Genomic DNA, 21,638 nt, shown 5'->3' with positions numbered 1-21,638 from the left:
AACAATCGCAGAGCATGTGCTGTATGCCAGGCACTACTCTAAGAACTTTGCATGGGTTCACTTATTAACCTCTCACCCATCCCATGAGGTAGGAACTGTCATCAGCCCCACTACAGAGGTGAGGAAACTGAGGCACAGAGAGTTTAAGTAGCCTGTCTGAGTCACGCAGCTGGTATCTGGACCCAGGCTGTCCAGCGCCAGATCTCAAGCTCTTAACCACAGGCTCCTTACTGCATGGGAGAAACTGCACACATTCTATACTGTTCCACTGGGGAGGCAAAGGCTAAAAGTAATTTATCTAAGTTAATAAAACTAAGACAAGGCCTGATAGGGAAAACATGGACTTTGTACCAAACTATAGATTATTAAAGTTTGGATAAAGCAAATTTAAGACAAATAAAAGGATGACTGCTTTGCACAGCCGGAAGTACATTATTAAATTTTATTTTCTCAAGAATGAGACTACAAATTCTTTTTTTTTTTTTTTTTAAGACAAAGTCCCTTGGTGTCACCCTGGCTAGAGTGCAGTGGTGTCATCATAGCTCATTGCAACCTTAAACTCCTGGGCTCCAGTGATCCTTCTGCCTCAGTCTCCTGAGTAGCTGGGACTACAGGCACACGCCACCACGCTCAGCTAATTTTTTTTTATTTTTAGTAGAGACAAGGTCTTGCTCTTGCTCTTGCTCAGGGTGGTGTTGAACTCCTGAGCTCAAGCAATTGTTCTGCCTCAGCCCTCCAGAGTGCTAGGATTACAGGCATGAGCCACCAGCCTGGCCCCGCTGACACTATAAATTCTCAGATTCAAGCAGAGTGTTGGCATCAATAATGTGTTACTAAGGGAAACAAAGTTTGCTCTGAGGTGTATTCCTGTCCTTCCAGGCATGAGGCAACAGGGGGTTGCCACGCCTATTCTCCCAGGAATATCCTTGGTCCCTTCCCTAGAGGCAGGCTACCGGGCTGAAGAAATGTGGGTCTCCCCGAGACCACAGCAAAGCTTTCATCATTTCTTCCACTACCTTTCCTGTCCCTTGGGTGTTCCGCTACCTCCTTGCCAACCTTGTCACCAAGGAGTGCAGACTAGGAAGAAGATGGCCGTGGGTGTGGGTAGCAGCTCTCAGTCTGAAGTGACAGGAAGGCTTGCCAAATCACTCCAAGGGGCTGGGACCTGCGCCAGTTTATCCCACGCCAGGTCAATGGTAGGGCCACGTCTTACAGCTGGGGATCTCTGTGCCCTCACTCAGTTCCCTCTGCCTGTTTCCCTGGTCGGTCCTGGAGAAAGCCAGTGGGCAGAGAGGGGAGGTCTTGGTGATCTCTGGGAAGAGTGAACATCCTAACTCTTGCCCACAGATGAGGGGGTCCCCTGGCCTCTGCCCCCTTCCTTTCTGTGGGATTCAAGGCCCCAGCTCTGCAAGTCCCTGAGGAATCCAGAGAGGAGAACTTCAAAGTTCGTCCCATGCATGAGCTGCCAGGCCTCGAACAGTCGAGAAACCTGGGAAAGCAATGGTATTATTTCAAGTGCCTGCTGCTCTGGCGACCCTGGGAGCAAAGGGCCCCTCACTCTGGAGCTGGGGGAGGAGAAGGCCTAGGGCGCTGCGAGGTGTAAAAGAAGAAAGAGATGTGGGGAGCGGTCTAGGCTCAGGGAACGATCAACGGCAGAGGCGCAGGTGACAGTTTTTCTGTCGCGAAGGCTCCCTTTAGCACAGTCGGTGCAGAGGACACCGGCGCCCCGCATGGACGTGCACCGCTAGCACCGGTGGGCGCGGCTGCTGCTACTCACCTACGCAGTTATCGCAAAGGCTGCAGTGAGAGGCACGAGGGGGCCGGAAAATCTTGCAGGTGAAACAGTATTTCAGTTTCACAGTCTGGCCATTGATGATGACTTCTTTGGTTCTGGGAGGTGGGCGGTACCCCCCGGAACTGGTGCCGTTTGCGATATCTGTGGAGAAAGGAAAGAAAAGAGCATACACTCTTCAGACGACCGCCTCACCTCGAGGGGGGGGGGGGGGGGGGGCTCCCGTGCACAGGGCTCTCGGAGCAGGGCTTGGCTATCGTACCGCATCGCGCCCCTCGCCAGGCCTGGAGCGCCCCCTGCGCACCTGCCCGAAAGTGTGACGGGTGCGTGGCCACGTGACTGAGCTCTGGCCAATGGAGTCTGCGCACACCTGGCCCCGCCCAGCCGTGCCCCTCGAAGCCCCGCCCACCCCTCCCTGTGGGCGCAGGAGAAGCCCTCAGGGCTGCCTGGGAAGCCACCTGGTGGCTGGATCTGTCCTGGGAAACTTCAGAGCTGGTAACATTAAAGGTAACAGTTCATTTTAATTCATACACATTTAAAGCACACGCTATTAGACAGAGACAGTTGCAATGTGCTTTTGGTAGATTTCCAAGTGGCAGGAACTAGTGGGGGCCCTGAACGACTGTGCAGAGGCGGCCGCAGCTCTTAGCTCTCCAAGGGCCATTGTTACCTGAGCACCGAACTCTGTTTGGGTTTTATTTGTTACAGCAGCTAGCCTCGCCCTAACTGCCACAGCCGCCTCCTTAACTTCCTTCTGGAGGGTGTGCTCCAAATCCAGCTCAGGTGTCTCCTTACTTTGCCCATTGGCCTCCCTAAAAATACCAGGTATGGGATGGGAGGAATATAGATTTTTTAAAAATCCTGAAATGTATGTTTAGAAAATCATTCCTACATTTTGTTTATCATCTCAACAGAACCTTTTATTGTTTTTAAGAAACAGTTCTGAAAATGTCAATGAAAATACAAACATGTATAATTTTTAAAGTTTTATTTTATCTTACAGCCTCTGATTTCATATTAGAATCACCTGGGGGCTTTTAAAACTCCCTAAGGCATGGACCCTGCCCCAGATCCATTCTGTCAGAATGCCCAGGGTTATTCTAATGTGGGCAGGGTTGAGAACACCTGCTCTGCGGGAAGATAAAACTTGAGTTTTATTCTCGCCTAGACCCCCACGGCCCCACTAGGCTTCTGGAAGGAATGTGGGGCAGCCAGCTGCAGTCAAGAGCAGGAGGCCACAGGCGGTGGGGAGTAGCAGGAATCTCTGTGGGGGCGGTGGCTGAGCCGCTGGCTGAGAAACACAGGCCAAGCAGGCCCTGATGGCTAGATCTAACCCGGGAAACTTCAGAGCTGGTAACATTAAAGGTAACTGTTCATCTTAATTTATATACACTTAAGCACACACTGTTAGAGACAGTTACAAGGTACTTGTTGGTCGATTTCCAAAGTGGTAGGAATTAGTCCCAGCATCCACTCAGTCCTCTTACACTAACTCAACCTGGGCAAGAATTACTTGCATTTGTAGAACCACTGATATCTTGGTCTGGTTCTGCCCTCAGAGATTCTGATTTCATGGTGTGGGGTACAGTCTAGCATCACGATTTTGAAAAGCTCCCCAGAGGTGGGACTCTGCAGCCAACGTTGAGACCCTTGCTCCGAGGGAGGGCCCCCCACATCTGTATTGTCTGACAGCTTGGCCGAGAAGTGGTTCTCAGTTTGTCCTAACTACTGAATCAGAATCTGCATTTTATTCCAAGTTTGAGAACCCAGCTCTAGGGTGCCCTAAATACTCCTCAAGCCACACATTCATAGGTGCCTCAAACACACGCCCTTGTATGACAAAGGGCTAAATTTACAGAACACAGCTTTGCTCAGGTGAAGGGGCTGCATCACAAACTTCCAGCACCTAAGCGTTTTCACATTGAGTACTTGGTGGCGTAGGACGGCCACTGGTACCTGGAGAGCTGCACCCTCCCACTGCACCCGGCAGGGCTGCACTCACTCACTGACAACCCACGACTCCCACGCCAGGATTCAGGGGCCCCAGCAGGTGTGCCCTGCCCCCAGTCTTCTTTAAGAGGCTGTTGGAGGCCTAAAATCTGCCACTAGCCTTTAGTATTTGTGAAAATACCAATCCCAGTAGTAGGGAGAACACTTTGAGCTGCCGCTGGCCATATACTACGCATGGAAAATTAAAGTTCCACATCGCAGGGTGAGAAGACAGCATGGAGGGCAGGCAGGGCCATGGCGGTAGCAAGGAGCAGCCCTTCTACTTTTCCCCTTCCCAAGGCCCAGCCTTCCGCTTAGAATAGCTAGACAGCCCAAGGGCTCTGGGTGGCCTTGCCAAGCAGGACACCCTCTTCTGGCATGTGCCCCTCCTGCCTGGCTCCCCAGGGGGCTGCCCTGTGAAACAGTGCTAAATTCAGCAGGCATCTGGAGAGGAGCTGAGCTCCAAAGTCATGACTGTGGAAGAGGAAGGCCTGGCGCTGGAATCTGTAATAGGGAGAGAACAAAGAGATGGAGTGGCCATGTACTTCCCCGAGCATCAGGGTGGGAATCACTGGCTTTGAACACATCAGAGATAAGGTCATCTCTCCATAGGTGCCACTGGGGCCTAAATTAATAATAATTTGGTGCTTTCACAGCCTTATGCCAGCTGTGAAATCTACTGTATCTATTTAGCTCTTGCAAATATGGATAGAAAAACTAGGCCAGATATGGGTTTAAAAATATACGAACCCAATCAAACATTTGTGTTAATTTAATCAGAAAAGTTTAGAGACTGAATTGTGAAGGCAAATATTTTAAAATGCAGGAATGACAAACTTATCAACACTGGAATTACGTAAAAAGCCTACTTGTGAGTAGCAATGATTTGAAAAGTGAGTATTTGCTAGCACTCCTTAAGATAAACTCTATTGATCTTATAGTTCCAAAGTACATTTTTTGAAAGATTAAACCTTTGATACAAAGTGAGCTGAAGGCTGCAATTCAAAGGACATAGTAAACTGAAGCTTAAGAACTAAAACAAAACCCAAAACTCTCTTTGACTAAATATTTGAAGAGCTCTTTATGTAAAAGAAATGGAATATATTATATAGTTTCAAATAGCTACAAGGAGGATATTGAACATTCCCAGCACAATGAAATGATAAAAGTTTGAGATGATGGATGTGCTAACTACCCTGATGGGATCACAGTAAATTATATGTACTGAAACCTCACTATGTACGCCATGAATATGTACAATTATTATTTGTCAATTAAAAAAAAAAAAACTTTAAAAACACATAAGAAATGGGACGATCAGAAGACCTGCATTCAGGGTCTAGCTATACCATTAGTGATGGAAGGGGGCAGGGCACGGTGGCTCACACCTGTAATCCCAGCACTTTGGGAAGCCGAGGCAGGATGATCACTCGAAGCCAGGAGTTCAAGACCAGCCTGGGGCAACATGGCAAGACCCTGTCCCTACAGATTAAAAAAAAAATTAGCCAGGCATGATGGCGCACGCCTGTAGTCCCCAGATGGGAGCATTGAGCCCTGGAGTTGGAGGTTACAGTGAGCTATGATAGGGCCACTGCACTCCAGCCTGGGCGACACAGTGTTTTTAAGGAAAAAAAAAAAACAAAACACTTAAAAAATTGTCAACCAATATTTCTAAGCAAAATGCTGTGCCAGCAGTTGCAGAGGACCCCTAGGGGCCTGGAAGGGGTTCTGCTGGGCTGTTTCTTGAGCATGGCGAGTTTCCTACCACCTATTCTGATCTGATCTGTTTTCCTTACAGCCCTCAGAGTCAGCTAGCTAGCTAGCTTGCTTGCTTGCTTTCTTTCTTTCTTTCTTTCTTTCTTTCTTTCTTTCTTTCTTTCAAGAGACAGTCATCTCACTGTGTTGCTCAGGTTGGCCTTGAATGTCTTGCTTCATGCAATCCTCCTGCCTCAGCCTCCTGAGTGTCTGGGACAACAGGTGTGAGGCCTGGCCATTGTCAGCTTTCTAAATGCAAGTCTGCCAAAGAAACTCAGGACCTCATGAGGCACATGAGGTCGTGTGAGAACCTGGCTCTCTCTTCTTGCAGTTCCATCTTACATGGAGACTGTGCTCAAAACACATGGGCCGCCTTGTGCTTCCCTGGGCAGGCAGCACCGTTTTCCACTCGCAGGCTTTTGCACACGATGCTCTCTCTGCTTGGATTACCTGTCCCACTGTCTGCGCAGGTAATCCCACCCTTTGAGGTCCAGTTCAAGCTTCTCTTGTGAAAACACTTTGCAAGCAGAGTTGCTTTCTTCTTCCTTTGGACTCTCATTGTACTTATTTATCCAGACAATAGGTCTGTCTTGTGCTTCTGCCGGGGGCTACCTGTGCTAGGAGCTGGGGACACAGCAGGAAAGGAACAGACTTTTTCCCATGTTCACAGGCTGCGGGGAAGACCCAGTGCCTACGACCAGGATTTGTTTCCTTGTCTTCCTGCTGCTCCAGGGCAGTGACCAGTCCTGACCCCCTTGCCTGCTCCTGGGCTCCAGCAGAGGGTCCAGCACCTGGTAGGTGCTCGAGGACTGGGGGATCCCTGCACCCTCACCTCCAGGTCTGCTGGTGAGCTGGCCACACTGCCCTTCACATGCCACGAAGCTGCCCTCCAGGCAGGCCGTCCTCTGTGCCCACGGCTCCTCCCTCCCAGTGGACCCTCTCCAGAGGTCCTCCTGTGGCTGTGACTCTTCTCACTATTGTCTGTAAGCCGCTACTGACCCAGAGTGGATCTGGGCAGGACAGGCACTTGTCTCACCCAGGGGAGCCCAAAGTTGCAGTTTCTTCCACAAATTAAACCCAACAGCTGCCCAGACATCAGGACAGATGCGAATAAAGGGGCCTTGGAACCGAGGGCTTCAAATACCAACCTTAGCCTAAAAGAAGTTTCTCTTCAACGTGCAGACTGAGGCCGATGGCCGATCACAAAGTCTTTCTCGCCCGTGGGGATCACACACCCGTGGCCTGTGTGACCTGACACAAAGGCCAAGCAGAAGGTGGTGTTCCCACTCTGGTCCTCAGTTCCCTAGTGATTGGTGTGTGTTGGGTTTTTTTAGTTTGTTTTGGTTTTGGGCAACAATTGTGCCTTTGCTTCTTAGGGCTGCTTTTTGTGTTTTAAATACAGCTATTGAAAAAGAATGATAAATGTCTGCAATAGCTAATGGTTCAAGAACACTAAAATTTTGGGGGAAAATCTAGCAGTTCTGCAAGTTTCTATGAGTCAGTATTTCTCAAGGACATTCTATACACAAGCCTTTTGAAAGAAAAAAACTGGAAATGACCTTCTGCTTCATAAGGTCCCTGCCCTCGGTTGCTGGAAATTGCTGGCACCTGCATCTAGTAGGAACCTCGCAGGCAGGCGTGTGGCAGACTGAGGGGAGCTGCGACCAGGGAGGGGAGGCAGTTCCTGTGTGAGCTCAGCTCACCTGTGATGAAGCTGTTTCCCTCAGGGAGAGTCCTGGGCTTGCCAGAGGCCGTGCGTCAGTTGTTTGTAAGCATGTGCCTGCTGTTTCAGATAAGCCCTCTTCCTTTGTAATAGAGCACTTGCACCCTGATGAACCTGTTTCTCTCCCATCTTATTTATTCCTGCCCCGAATTCAGGGACCAAATTGTTGAACTATATGTTACCATATGAAGGAACTGGACTCTGCCTTTCTAAAATGCAAAGGGAAAAAGCCCAGTTTACAGAGGATGTAGATTAAGATTCTTTCCTCACCGAAGGATTCAGAGCAGTGGCATTCTCTGGTGCACTTAAGTTTCATAGACCATTAACCAGCTGACAGAGCGCCTGCCAGAGTGGTAGGGACCTCCACTAATAGGAGTGTAGTCGGAAAGAAGATAAAGCATCTCTCTGCACCAGGATACAAGTCACAGGGAAAATGTGACTTGCTTTATACTCCAGTCTCCATGGCTATTCAACTGCACTGGCTGGAGTACAGCTGTTGGATGCTACCGGCACACAGCTGTTGGACCTAACAGATCTTAAATTTTCCTAAGGCTCATTTTATTGGTGGTCTGCAGCATTTAGGACATAACTGCCCACCCTGGGAATGGTCGACCTATCATGAAGGAAGATGGTTATTTTAAGAGTCATTTAAACTGATCTCTTGGCTTAGAGTGTGTAAACTTCCAAGCCCATAGGCAAATATTAACAATGATTAGATGTTAGACAAGTCAACTCCTATTATTTTACCTGTTAGGGAAAAAAAGTAGAGGAAATTCTGGTCTGTCCATACACAGTGGCTAGGTTTCCACTCGAGCAAAAATGCGAATATTTTCTTCCTAATGTGTTGATGGCGGTAGGTTTGCCTTTACGGATCCTTATGGACAACATGCATGTGAGGGCTCACGAAGGCGTGACGGCCCCCAGCCTTCTCTTCCCATTAAAATCTTCCTGTCTCAGTTTGTCTTAAACCATTTGTCCCCGAGGACTGACGCTGATGCCTGGAAGGAGGCTCGTGTGGGCAGTTTTATCCTGAGCCACGTGCAGGCAAAGGTGGGAGCGTCCTCTGCTCAGTCTCCTGCCCAGCTCAGGAGGAGCAGAGAGCGCCTGCATCAGGAGCAGGAGTGGCCAGCCCCGCGGCAGCTGGAGGGGGTCACTACAGGAACGGCAGAAACACGACACCCATGGCCCAGTTTGCCCTTTCTTAATCACTCACTCACTCATAGGACACCTGTGAGTCTTGGGGGTACTCTGGTGGGCAAAAGGGACCGGGTCCCTGCCTCCAAGGAACTTACAGTCTAGTGGAGGAGACCTATTAAAGAATCACACAACTAGATATATTGTTACACATTGTGTATTTTTTGAAGAAGCAGGGAAGTGGGCAGGTGTGGGAACTCTTCCCAGAAGCAGCAGCATTTGAACCTGGATCTGAGGCTTTCCTGGGCAATGTGTGTGTGTGGGGGGGGGATGCAGGCACATGCGTGTGCAAGTGTGCACGCAGGCTGGGGGCTGGGGCTGGGGCTGGGAGCGAGGCATTTCAGGTAGAGGGAGCAGCTTGTGTACTGGCCCCGGGACAGGAGGGAGATGGTATATGCAGGAACTGGAGGGAGGCCAGTTCTGGGACAGAGCAAGCGGGAGACCCAGAGAGGAGGAAGGCAGGGCTTGACCATGTGGAGCCTCCCAGCCGTGTCTGGGCGTTGGCCTTCATCTTGAGTGCAGAAGGAAGTTGTGACTTGTTAGTTTTATGTGTCCCCTTGGCTAAGTTATTTGCCCAGTTGTTTGGTCAACCACCAGTCTAGATGTGGTCTACATCAGCCGTGAAGGTACTTTTTAGATGTGATTAACATTTACATCAGTAGACCATGAATAAAGCAGATTACTCTCCGTAATTTGGGTGGCCCTCCTCCAACCTGCTGATCGATGATCTTAAGAGCAGATACTGAGGTTCCCCAAGGTGGGAAGAATTCTCGGGACTGCAATGTGAAACGCTGCCCGAGCTTCCAGCCTGCTGCCCTGCGGGATTCGGACTTGAGACTGTGATGTCAGCTCTCCTGACTCCAGCCTGGCCGCCTGCCCTGCGGATTTCAGACCTGCCAGCCCCACAATCGCAGGAGCCGGTTCTTAAAATGAACCCGCCTCCCGCCTCCCGCCTCCCCCCATATGTGTTCTGTTTCTCTGGAGAGCACTGACTGACACAGAAGCCAAGGAAGGGTCTGTGCCGTGCAGCCACGTGATCAGGCAGGCAGCTGAGTGATATCACGTTGACTGCAGCAGCAGAGACACATTGGGTGAGGAAGCAAGAGTGGATCCAGGAGGGATCTGGAATACCACCTGGAGACCATGTTGGCTTGAAATGGGGTGGCGGCCATGTGATGGAGAGAAGGAGATCTATTCCAGAAACTTTAGCACGGAAACCACTGACCACTGGGTGCAGTGGAAGAGAGCTGGGCAGATGACAGGATGGCGGGGTCTGACTGTGGCAGGGAGCCTGGCGGTCCAGGGCTGTTTCTGTGACGCTGCAGTGGGGAGGGGAATGTGTGAAAACACCTGAAAAGCTGACAGCTCTCATAAAACAGTAGCACAAGAGGAAAAATGAAACAACACGGTATCACTCAACATGATGAACAGAACAGTATCCCACATATCAACACTAACACTGAATGTGAACAGTCTTAATGCCCCATGTAAAAGACATAGACTGGCTGAATGGATAAAAACACACCCCAAGTATATGCTGTCTCCAAGAAACCTATCTAACTCAAAAGGGCTCTCACAGACTCAAGGTAAAGGGATGGAAAAAAAAAAAAATTCCATGCAAATGGAAACCAAAAGCAAGCAGGTGTAGTCATTCTCATATCAGATAAAATAGACTTTAAATCAACAATGGTAAAAAAAAAAAGACAAAGATGGTCATTATATGATGACACAGGGAGCAATTCAGCAAGACGATGTAACAATCCTAAATATATACGCACCTAATGCTGGAGCTCCCCTTTTCATAAAACAAATTCTTCTAGATCTATGCAAAGAAATAAACAGTGGGCCGGGCGCGGTGGCTCACGCCTGTAATCCCAGCACTCTGGGAGGCCGAGGTGGGCGGATCATTTGAGCTCAGGAGTTCGAGACCAGCCTGAGCAAGAGCGAGACCCCATCTCTACTAAAAATAGAAAGACATTATATGGACAGCTAAAATATATATATAGAAAAAATCAGCCGGGCATGGTGGTGCATGCCTGTAGTCCCAGCTACTCGGGAGGCTGAGACAGGAGGATCGCTTGAGCCCAGGAGTTTGAGGTTGCTGTGAGCTAGGCTGACGCCACGGCACTCACTCTAGCCTGGGCAACAGAGTGAGACTCTGTCTTAAAAAAAAAAAAAAAAAAAGAAAGAAATAAACAGTGGCATCATAATTGTCAGGGACTTAACACCCCACCGACGGGACTGGAGCAGAAAATCAATAAAGATACACTGGACTTAAATGGGACTCTAGAACATATGGACCCAACAAACATTTACAGAAAATTCTACCCCAAAACTACAGAATATACATCAGCACATGGGACATTTTCCAAGACTGATCATACCTTAGGCCATAAAACAAGTCTCAGCAAATTCAGAAAAACTGAAATCCTACCATGTATCTTCTCAGACCACAGTGGAATAAAACTAGAAATCAATTCCAAGAGAAACTGTCAAAGCTACATGAAGTCATGGAAATTAAACAACCTGCTGCTGAGCGATTGTTGGGTCAATGATGAAATTAAGATGGAAATCAAAAGATTCCTCAAACTGAACAACTAACAGGACACAATGAGAGACATAGACCCTTGGACACAACAGAATAGAGAACCCATAAATAAAACCATATAGCTATGACCAACTGATCTTCGACAAAGCAGACCAAAACATACACTGGGGAAAAGACACCCTATTCAATAAATGGTGCTGGGAAAACTGGATAGCTACATGCAGAATGAAACACGACCCTTATCTCTCACTCACGATGGATTAAAGACTTACATGTAAGGCATAAAACCATAAAAATTCTAGAAGAAAACATAGGAAAAACTCCTCTAGACATCGGCCTAGGCAAAAAATTTATGACTAACACCCCAGAGGCAAATAGAGCAACAACAAAAATAAATAAGTTGGCCTTGATTAAGTTAAAAAACTTCTGCATAGCGAAGGAAATAATCAGCAGAGTAAATAGACAACCTACAAAAGGGTGAAAATATTCACAAATTATACATCTGATAAAGGGCTAATATTGAGCATCTACAAAGAATGCAAACAAACCAGCAAGAGAAAAACAAACAACCCCATTAAAAAGTGGACAAAAGACATGAATGGAAGTTTTTCAAAAGAAGATAGACAAATGGCCAAGAAACATGAAAAAATGCTCAATGCCATTAATCATCAGGGAAATGCAAATTAAAACCACAATGAGATATCACTTTCCCCTGTCAGAATGGCCATTATTATAAAGTCAGAAAACAATAGATGCTGGTGCAGATGCAGAGACCCACTTTTGGTGGGTCTGCAAATTAGTACAACCTCTACGGAAAGCAGTATAGAGATTCCTCAAAGAAATAAAAGTAGACCTACCATTTGATCCAGCAATCTCACTACTGGGTGTCCAAAGGAAAAGTTATGTTACAAAAAAAAGACACCTGTACTCAAGTGTTTATCTTGGCACAATTAACAACTGCAAAGATATAGAGTCAACCTAAGTGTCCATCGATTCATGAGTGAATAAAGAAAATGTGAGGTACACATATACGCACCATAGAGTACTACTCAGCCATCAAAAAGGAAAGAAATAATGTCTTTTGCAGCAACTGGATGGAACTGGAGACAATTATCCTAAAGTGAGTATCTCAGGAATGGAAAAACAAATGCCACATGTTCTCACTAATAAGTGGGAGCTAAATTATGGGTACACATGGGCACAAAGAGATGTAAAGGACCTTGGAAACCAAGAAGGGGAGGTGGGAGGAGAGTGAGGTATAAAAATTTACTTATCGGGTACAATGGACACTATCTGGTGATGGACACACTAATGGCCCCGACTTCAGTATTATACAATGTATCCATGTAACACATACATTTGTACCCCCTTAATATTCTGAAATTTAAATAAAGAAAATCCCTCCCCACCGCAACAAAAAAGAATATAAACTCAAATATTCCTGAAAATAGTTCTGCAAATATAAGTTCCAGAACATGGGAACACGAATAGCCATCAGGGAAGAATGTGATTTTTTGATCCAGTGGAGAAATTAGGCCGCACTTTCTCCACATTTAAACCATGACAGTCCGGGTTCCTGTAATTCTGGGCTATTGTAATTCATAGAAAGACCTTGAACTGTCAGAAGCTATGATGTTCACAGCTATCAAAAGCTCTTATTTGAAGGCCTGCACAGATCCTGCAGGGTAATATATATATATATATATATATATATATAGCACTAATTAGTGCAATTAAAGACAGAAGAAAAAGAAAAGTGCTTAGTAGCTATGACCTTTTTAGTTTAACTGAGTTAATTCAATACATGCTTGTAGCAAAATGAAAATTAATGACTATAGTATTTCTTGTCATACTGTTTTTTCCACATGGATACCAAAGCCTTGCCTTTGAATGTAAAAGAAAGAAAAGTGGCTTTGTCTTTACAAAGTTTTAATTTCCCTCAAATTGTGTCAAAGTCTTCTGAGCACACACACAAACCTGCTGTGATGCAGAAGTGAAAGTCAGTTCTTCTATTGAAAGCCAAAACTAGAAATATTTGCATGTATTTTTACTCCACGGGCCCATAGAAATCAACTGGGGTTGTCAGGGATTGCATTATTATAGGACAAGTAGATGAGAACAAAGGTACAAACTGGACCCCGGAAACCACACTATGGCAGGGTCAGGCTTCATTGTTATCACCAGGAAAATAGGATACGCTTTTATTGCAGTCTGAGTGGCATTCATATGAGGCATTAGCAAGGAACTGAATGCAAGGACCAGCTTATCTCTCATTCTGCACAGTACTGTTGTGAAGATTTTATCCTTAGCACTTAGGAAAGAGAATCAAGGATTCCATCATAGAAGCATGGATGCTATTTATTAATACACTATACTATAAAAAATTTAAAAATGCCCATCTCTTATGGTCCTGTGTCTTTTTTATTTTGCCTTTAATCAACACAGATTTGCTAAAATAAATATCTTCAACAAGGTGAGTAGTATAAATCAATATATATGCAAGCTTTAAAAGCTGTTTTATATATCATATTAGCATAACCAGTTGGAAACTATAAGGAGGGTACTATCCCACTTACAACAGAAGAAAACAACCATAAAACTCTAGAAACAAACTTAACAAAAAATGGTATGTAGGCCCCACATCAAGGAAACTATAAAACAATATAGAAACTTTAAGGAGGTTTTGAAAAACATGGAGGGGCATTCTGTATCCTGGACTGGAAGATACAGTATTTTAAATATGTCAATTCTTCCCAAATTACTTTATACACCTATTACAATGCTAACCAAAATCCCAATATAATTGGGAAAATTTTGATAAACTTGAAAAAGTCATTCTAAACTTCATCTGGAGGAATAAACAGGTGAGAATGTGCATGAAAGTAAAATAATGAAGGGAAATAAGTGGCCTGGGAATAAATGAAACATCTAAACAAAGTAGAGCATCCTCAAAAGACACACATTTTCTAAGATTTAGCATTTGATACATACAACCTTTCAAACGGTGGGCAAAGCATAGGTTATTCAATAAATGGAATTAGAATAAACAGCTAGTCATTTAGGAGGGGAAAACCTAAAGTTAGAGCCATGCCTCAAATATATATCAAAGATTCATATGTAAAAAATAAAAACATACAAGAACTAGAAAAATGATACATAAAACTTAAAAGATTTTGGGGGGTGGGAAGCCCTTTATAAACATGTATGGCAAAGCGGTGAAGGAAATCAAAATATTATATTTTATCCCAAAATAGATTCTTTGACATATTTTGAGATGGCTGTTCTGAGAACCAGCAAATGGAAAAGCTGTCGTCTGTGGGCGAGATTGGCACCCCGGAGGATCTGCCGACAGCCCTTCCCCCGGCTGGGTTTAGGAAAGATTAACTGAGAGTCTGCTACCGTTAAAGGTCTATTCTTCCTGAGGGCTGCTCCCTGTGAGATTCTGTCTATATAACAAGACCTCTTTCACTTAGCCAAGCCTCCTCTTCTCTCTTTTCCACAGCCTGTATTGCCACTGTGACCTGTTTTGGGGCATGCTCTGAGCCCCCATTCTTTCTGTAACCTCAAGATGGTATGTAAGCTTCTGAAAGCCATAGCAGAAGGATTGGGGGCAATCCCACAGTGGTTCTCCCCTGCGTGCATGGGAATAAATTACCTGCCTTTTCTCTTTCATCTGCCTTTTGTGAGGTCATTTTTCAGCAAACCTTCAGAGGGTGAAGGGCAAGTTCTCCCTGGGCGCCGACAGTTTTGGGACCATGAACAGGACACCAAAGCCACTCTGCTCCTCTGGGAGCCACCCTGAAGGGAGCCCAGGACCTGACATGCCAGCAGAAGGGTAAGAATTTCGTACCAGCAGGCTCCTGGCCTCTCTTCCTGTGGAATCCAGTTGAGCAGACAGTAAAGTCACTGTCTGTCCCTTTTTCCTCTGCAAAATCTCGATTAATGGGAGAAAAGGAATTGTGTGACTAGTCTCAGGTATAGCAACTCTGGTGTACTTCCTGGTGTGAGTATTCATATTGTTCAATCTGTTTCCTCCCAGCAATAGTGTTTCCCCTTGTCTTTGTCTTTCTGTGTTGTTCTGTCATAACGAGGGGTACCATGGGACGGAACATGGACCTAAAACACCCACAAGCCCGCTGTTCAAGCCAGTCCTGCAGACTGGTCAGTGCTGCGGTTCTGATCAGACGAGCACATAAACTTTGCTGTGGTTCCCCCAAACAAAGACCAGAGGAGGTCCCCTTGTCATTTCGTTTTACGTCTTTAGAGCTGGACTTGTGACCCAGTGGGAGCACTTGGTCTCCGACATCCAGGGGGCATGATTTTCAGGTCACGACAGGTGGCCCATCTGGAAAGACTAAGAACCTGAGACATCTAAGTGTTCTGAACATGTCAAGTTCTTGGGAGTGGCTGTCTTAATGAGAAGTCCCATCCATATGGGACTTGTTGTCTCAACTCTTGTTGCCTAGTTAGTCATGGAAATTCTAGTCCCAGCAGGGCCTACCCAATGTCACAGACTAACGGGTCTGCCGCTGGTGGCCCCCTACAAATTTGTGGGTTACTGGAGGTATCATACACACAAACACAATCCTTAACTATGGCAACAAGAATCTTTTACTATCTTAGGCTATTCCTGAGAGTAACTTTTTTGGGGGTGTGGATCTCTGGGATTGCACCTTCTACCACAGCTTCTCCGGGAAACACCCATTTCTCCTAAACCTAGAAAATCACATCCCGGGCTTTGCATAAAGAGACTATCAGATTGAGTTGCTACTAAAACAAGTACACCATTAAAAATTATAATCAGTGGCCAAAAGATAGAACCTTTAAATTAGAAAAACCTCTAAATTAAAAAAAAAGATTTATTATTCTAAAAAATTTCTTTATTTATAATTGATGTGAAGATCAAGATTTTTAAAAGACACACACAATAGTGCCATGGCTAGCCTAGAAAATCTCTTGACTAAATTAAAGAGCAAAAATCTAATCTTAAAAAAAGTTAAAATCCTTCGTACACTCAGACTGCCTGCGGTAGATCCCCTGTGGGGTTAGTAGTGACGACCACTGTATTCTAGTAGTTAAAATCCCATGCTTTACCAACTCGGCCTGGGTTCAATTCTTCTGCCTTAATATTTGTATGACTTCTGACTTTATGGGATACCCATTTTGTTACTGATCCTTTCCCCTCCCACGGACAGCTTTTGATTGCCTGTCTTTTTCCATCTCTGGGGGAGTATGGGGCTTTTGGGTCCCTGTGTGTAGACAGCTGAGAAGCTGAGCCCCTAAAAACACATGCAGACAGATGTGAGTTACACCCATATGCGGCTGGTGAAACTGTCCTTTTTCTGAGCTGTCTTTGGGGTGGTTCTAGAATCTAGACCTTGTGAGGACTGCTCTGCACATTTCTAGAGACGCCTCGTGCATCCTTGGTTAAGTTGGTGAGCCACTTGACAGGGTACCTTTGATAAGAAAGTTCAAAAGCCAAGAATATCAGCTATTTGTCCTAGCTAAAATCTAACAATGAGGGGTTTTAAAAGATTTTTTTAAAGAAAGCTCTGTGGTCAGAAGTCACCTTAATTAAAAGCTGATATTCAAGTTATATACATGTATATATTTTATATTCATAATTTTAAGGAGGACTTTTTGCTTTTTCTCTTTTAGAGCCATTAAATTAAATATTTTTTCAGTTGACTGAAATCCCTTGTTAAAAAAATCATGTGCTTGGCCCCTCTGTTCACTTCCTTTCCTAAAAATTGTTCTCTCATTTACTTCTACACCTCCCTCCTCCTCCTTCTTTGCTATCTCACATACCACATAAAAGGATCTAGAGGAAACTTCTACTGACTCAGACCCATTAAGGAACACAGAAAAAGGTGCCAGTCCCCCCTTTTGGGGGTCTTCTATCTTTCTATGGAGTCTCGAGCATCACGGACAAGTTCTTCTCAGGGCTCAGGTGCTCTCTTGCGCAGCATCACCTGGTCGCTCTGGCTTTTGGAGGTAGCAGGGATTACTCTGTACTGTGAGAGAGCACACCTTTGTGTGTGTGCGATGCTGGCAGGTCACTGGCAAGGGCTACAGTTTTAGAGATGGCTGACAGCAGATACAGGAAACGGTTATTACTGCAGGGGGCTATTTACCTAAATGCACAAAGAAACAGTTTAAACATTCAGAGGCTGTGAAAACACTGGCCACTGAGGGACAAGACCCTCATAGGGGTGGGCACATAGAGGGGGCTGACTGGCAGTGGGCTGCCCGGTAGCCTCAGGGGACGGTCTGTACCCCAAGGTGCACTATGCAAGGTACATGGCCTGGTCTCATGGCCTTTCCCTCTTTTTGGGGACCCGGGATTCAGTATAAAAATGGGATCCTTTTTTATAGATCTAAATGATCTAGATGCTCTTCCTTCCAGCTGTGCCTGCTTTCACACATTTAAATATTAAGCCCTAAAAACTGCAAATGCCTTATTGATTGATTCATTAATGGGCCTCACCCTGAGCTCAGTGATCCAGTTAAAAAACAGAAACTGGAATAGATAGAAATTAAAAATCATCTATCTAACTAGATTGGTCTCCAAAATATGACAATCTGACATTCAGCTAGTTATTTTTAAAAGCTTTCTAAATTTTCTCTAGACTCATTTATATGTTTCCTTATAAAGTCCTATGATAGCCAGGTGTGGTGGCTCACACCTGCAATCCCTGCTACTTGCGATGTCAAGGTAGGAGGATTGACTGAGGCCAAGAGTTTGAGACCAGCCTGTGTAACACAGTGAGACCCTGTTTCTATGAAAAATAAATAAATAAATAAATAAAAAATAAAATTAGCTGGGCATGGTGGCATGTGCCTATAGTCCCAACTACTCAGGAGGCTGAGGTGAGACGATTGCTTGAGATCAGGAGTTTAAGGTTGCAGTGAGCTATGTTGACACCCCTGCCTGGACAACAGAGAAAGACCCTGTCTCCAAAAAAAAAAAAAAAAAAGATCTGCCTGGCATGGAGGTGCCTGTAGTCCCAGCTACTTGGGAGGCTGAGGCAGAGGATTGCTTGAGCCCTGGAGTTCAAGACCAGCTTGAGCAATATAGTGAGACGCTGTCTCAAAAAACCCCAAAAAGTCCTATGATAAATTCCTGTCATTTTATATTACTTTGACATCTATTTTTAATCTTCTAAGATACTCAAAGTCCTTCTTTAAAAAGCTTAAATTCCCTCTCTACTTTGAGATATAAATTTACTACCATATTTTACCCAAAACTTGGTAAGAACTTTGGCTGTGTAAGACAAACAAACTTTAAGTTGTTCCATTTACAAAGACATGGTTTAAATCCAACTGTCCTTTTCAACTAGTGAGTTTTACTGGTCTTATGGCTAAAATTTTAAAATCAAAGCTATATAGTCTTTATTTACATCTGTCTATATCTTTATCTATACCTATATATGTCTGTTTATATACATGGGCTACATGGTACCAAATTGACTTATAAGTAAATAAGTGCTCATAAATTAAATAAATAAGCCCAAATACTTTTCAAGTTCACTTGACTTTCGTAATCTTTGATAAATGAAGCTAATTTAAAAATTGTGAATAAAACAAAAATGTCTTCAAAATTTAATGTAGACTTTTTTTTTCTTTTTGCCTAGATTTATTGGTCACACAGATTTACATTGTCTCTGACGGATGCTTTAAGGTCATGAAACTGTTACTTCTGTGATATTTTTTGATACTTGCTTAATTTGTCTGTGAGCTTAAGTCATTAGGTTTGAGCTTTTAAATTCTGAGGTCTGGAAAGGTGGTCCTAGTGAGGCCTGGGGGGTGGTACCCGGGCTCCCCCTCACTGGCCCGGCTGTGCCTCCTGGACCTGCTGGGAGAGGCGGCATCTTCCAGACATTGTCCTCACAGCTTTGTCCTTTGTCCTAGTTTCACCTCGGTACATGATTAAAATTACTTACTTCCTAAGTTTTTCACTAAAAATTAAGATTACTGAAAGTTAACATTATAATTAATACATATAATTAAAACCACTAGATATAAAAAACAATTGTCTCTATAAAACATATAATAAAAATAACATAATTTCGATTAAAAAGATTATGAAACCATAAAATATGGTTTTGGTTAAAGAAAAAATAATTTTGTCTAGTTTAAAGGTTATTTAAATTTAAAAAAATTAATAAATAAAATAATAAAACTATACATAAAAGTTAAAAAATTATAAAAGGTTTATTAAAATTTTATGTGGTCAATGCTAATTGAGATTAGAACTGGCTATAAAGTTTTACTGAAATTAGCTTCAACATTAATATATTCATACAAAGATAAAATTTGGTTCTCCTTTAAACAAAATTTTGGTATAATATTAATAAAAGATAGTAAAAATTTTTGTTTACCTTTTGAGTAAACTGCCAAAAAAAAAAGAAAAAAAAAAAAACGGAAAGAGAAAGAGGGAGAGACAGATTCTATTGGTCTCATGCTGTCTCTATTAAGTCTTTTTATTGCTTGGGAAACTGAGTCTCCTCTATCAAAGAGTAAAGGTTTTTGCTTTTTGAATCTTTTTTTTTTTCTGAGACAGGTTCTCACTCTGTCACACAGGCTGGAGTGCAGGCGGACCATCATAGTTCACAGCAACCTCGAACTCCTGGGCTCAACTGATCCTCCTGCCTCAGCCTCCCAAGTATCTGGGACTATAGGCACATGAAACTATCCCTGGATAATTTTAAAACACATTTTTTTTGTAGAGACAGGGTCTCACTATGTTGCCCAGGCTGGTCTAAAACTCCTGGCCTCAAGTGATACTTCTGCCTTGGCCTCCCAAAGTTCAGGGATTACAGGTGTGAACCACCATATCCAGCCCAGTTTTTAGAAGTCTTTAAATTATTAGTTTGGCTAAATATATGACTATGTTACAGTGACCTGTGATCCTAGTTTGATCAAGTGTATTAAGACTTTCTTATTTTAATATCAAGTGTTTTAAACCTTTGATATTTGACAAACTTCCCGAAGTCAAATTTCAAATTCTAAAATTAAGTCTTTTTGACCTTAACTAACTTTTGGATTTGGGTATGTAGAAATCATATGAGAAACACTGTCAAATAAGAAATGGTGTTCAACTTTCCTTGAGTAATAATTATATAAATTTGTCCTTAATATGTGTTCCAAAATTATACATCAGTCCTAAAATTCTGATGTCTTGGTGAATGTTATCAGTCATAAGTATGATGTTAAATTGTTATATGCTACAGAAATAACCAAATTTCCTTGTCAGCTGTGTCTTTAACCATGGTTATTCTAGGTCTTTTGTCATCCATAGGTAATTATTGTTTTACTTTAATTCTTCTCAAAAAGCAGTTTATAATCAGCTGCAGGTCAATGATATATTTTCATATATGTCCAACCACTCTCAAGAATTGAGTTGACTTTGTAGAGCTGATAAAAAACCTCTTGGAAAGACTGCCTGGAACCTTGTCTACACAGCTCCTTTACAAGGTTTCTGACCTTGTTATTAATATGAATAAAAAATGTCACTTTCTGATAGGCCCAGGAACCTCAAGATATCTTCGGAAACTTGAGAAAAGCAAAATTCACCAGATTCACCCACGTATTACAGATTGATGGTAAATTCTTGGCCTGGCCTCCTGGCCTTGAGGCTTTTAAGTCTAATCTGAGATTCCTTATAAAAAATTTTGACAAAGCTAACTTGAAAAGAGCCTATATGGCCAATCACTATTCTTCCTAACTTTAAACAAATAATCAGGCAAGGTATAAGACTAAAGCTTATTATATTTTACAAATAAATTGGTTCTCCTGCAATTTATCTTTGGTAAAAATGGGGGACTGGAGAGAAACATATTATGTTTGAGAGAACTATAGCGGCCTGTTCTTAGATTCTAGCCCTGTCCATTATTTTTGAGTTTTTTATTACCTGCCTAAAATTTGTATTGAATCCTAAAATCCTTCCTGGCTACAAGTCTCTAAATCTATGTTTTCAAATCTTTCTCCCATTTTTTATGACTTAAAATCACTAGAAATTAGAATTGCTTTTCTTGAAGCCCTGCAAACTGAAGCTAGACAACTTGATATAAACTTGGAGAGAAATCACCACTACAATGTATCAACACCTATAAGCGGCCTTCATGCTTGCTGATATATGAACTACTCAGAAAGTTCGCTTGGTCACTGGATTCAAACTACAATCCAAACTATCTGTCAGGTTGCCAGTGTAACCTGAAGACACTTCAAAGAGTCTTAAAAAAAACAGAAAAAAAAACTAGTTTATAGACAATTCTAGACATTAACCTTTGTTTACCTTCTGTTTCCATAGAAACACCTCTTATGAAAGATCTTGAAACTGCCCTTCAATAACAGGGTGCAAGGAGAGAACTGTGGTAAGGGCCTAGCTAAAAATAATGATGATAATTAGTAACTGTCCCCCCGTAATTGCCACTCCAGTCACGCAGCTGCGGATCATGAAGATCTTAACTTCTCCCCATAGCTGGTGTCCATAAAGATTCTTAACTTTCTCTGTAGATAACATCACCTTTTCGAAACCTAAAGGTGGTATCTAAGACATCTTCCAGGCCGGCATTCCAGTGGATCGACTGGCGCACCCAGACCAGCGGCCCAGACCAAGAAACCAACTCCACTGG

General features: G+C 43.7%; 1 protein-coding gene across 2 annotated transcripts in view; it reads right to left on the bottom strand.

Moving 5' to 3' along the window:
• Positions 1 to 21,638, bottom strand: part of ZDHHC14 (zinc finger DHHC-type palmitoyltransferase 14) — a 237,790-nt gene that overhangs the window by 54,169 nt on the left and 161,983 nt on the right. For both annotated transcript variants that reach the window (XM_069487503.1, XM_069487504.1), the window contains exon 3: positions 1,778 to 1,936. In XM_069487503.1, the coding sequence (XP_069343604.1) occupies positions 1,778 to 1,936 (159 nt within the window). The remainder of the gene's footprint in view (positions 1 to 1,777; positions 1,937 to 21,638) is intronic.

The sequence above is a fragment of the Eulemur rufifrons genome, chromosome 15, assembly GCF_041146395.1.
Source record: "Eulemur rufifrons isolate Redbay chromosome 15, OSU_ERuf_1, whole genome shotgun sequence".
NCBI lineage: Eukaryota > Metazoa > Chordata > Mammalia > Primates > Lemuridae > Eulemur > Eulemur rufifrons.
Note: the sequence above shows the minus strand (reverse complement) of the source record. Positions and strands in the feature narration are given on the sequence as shown.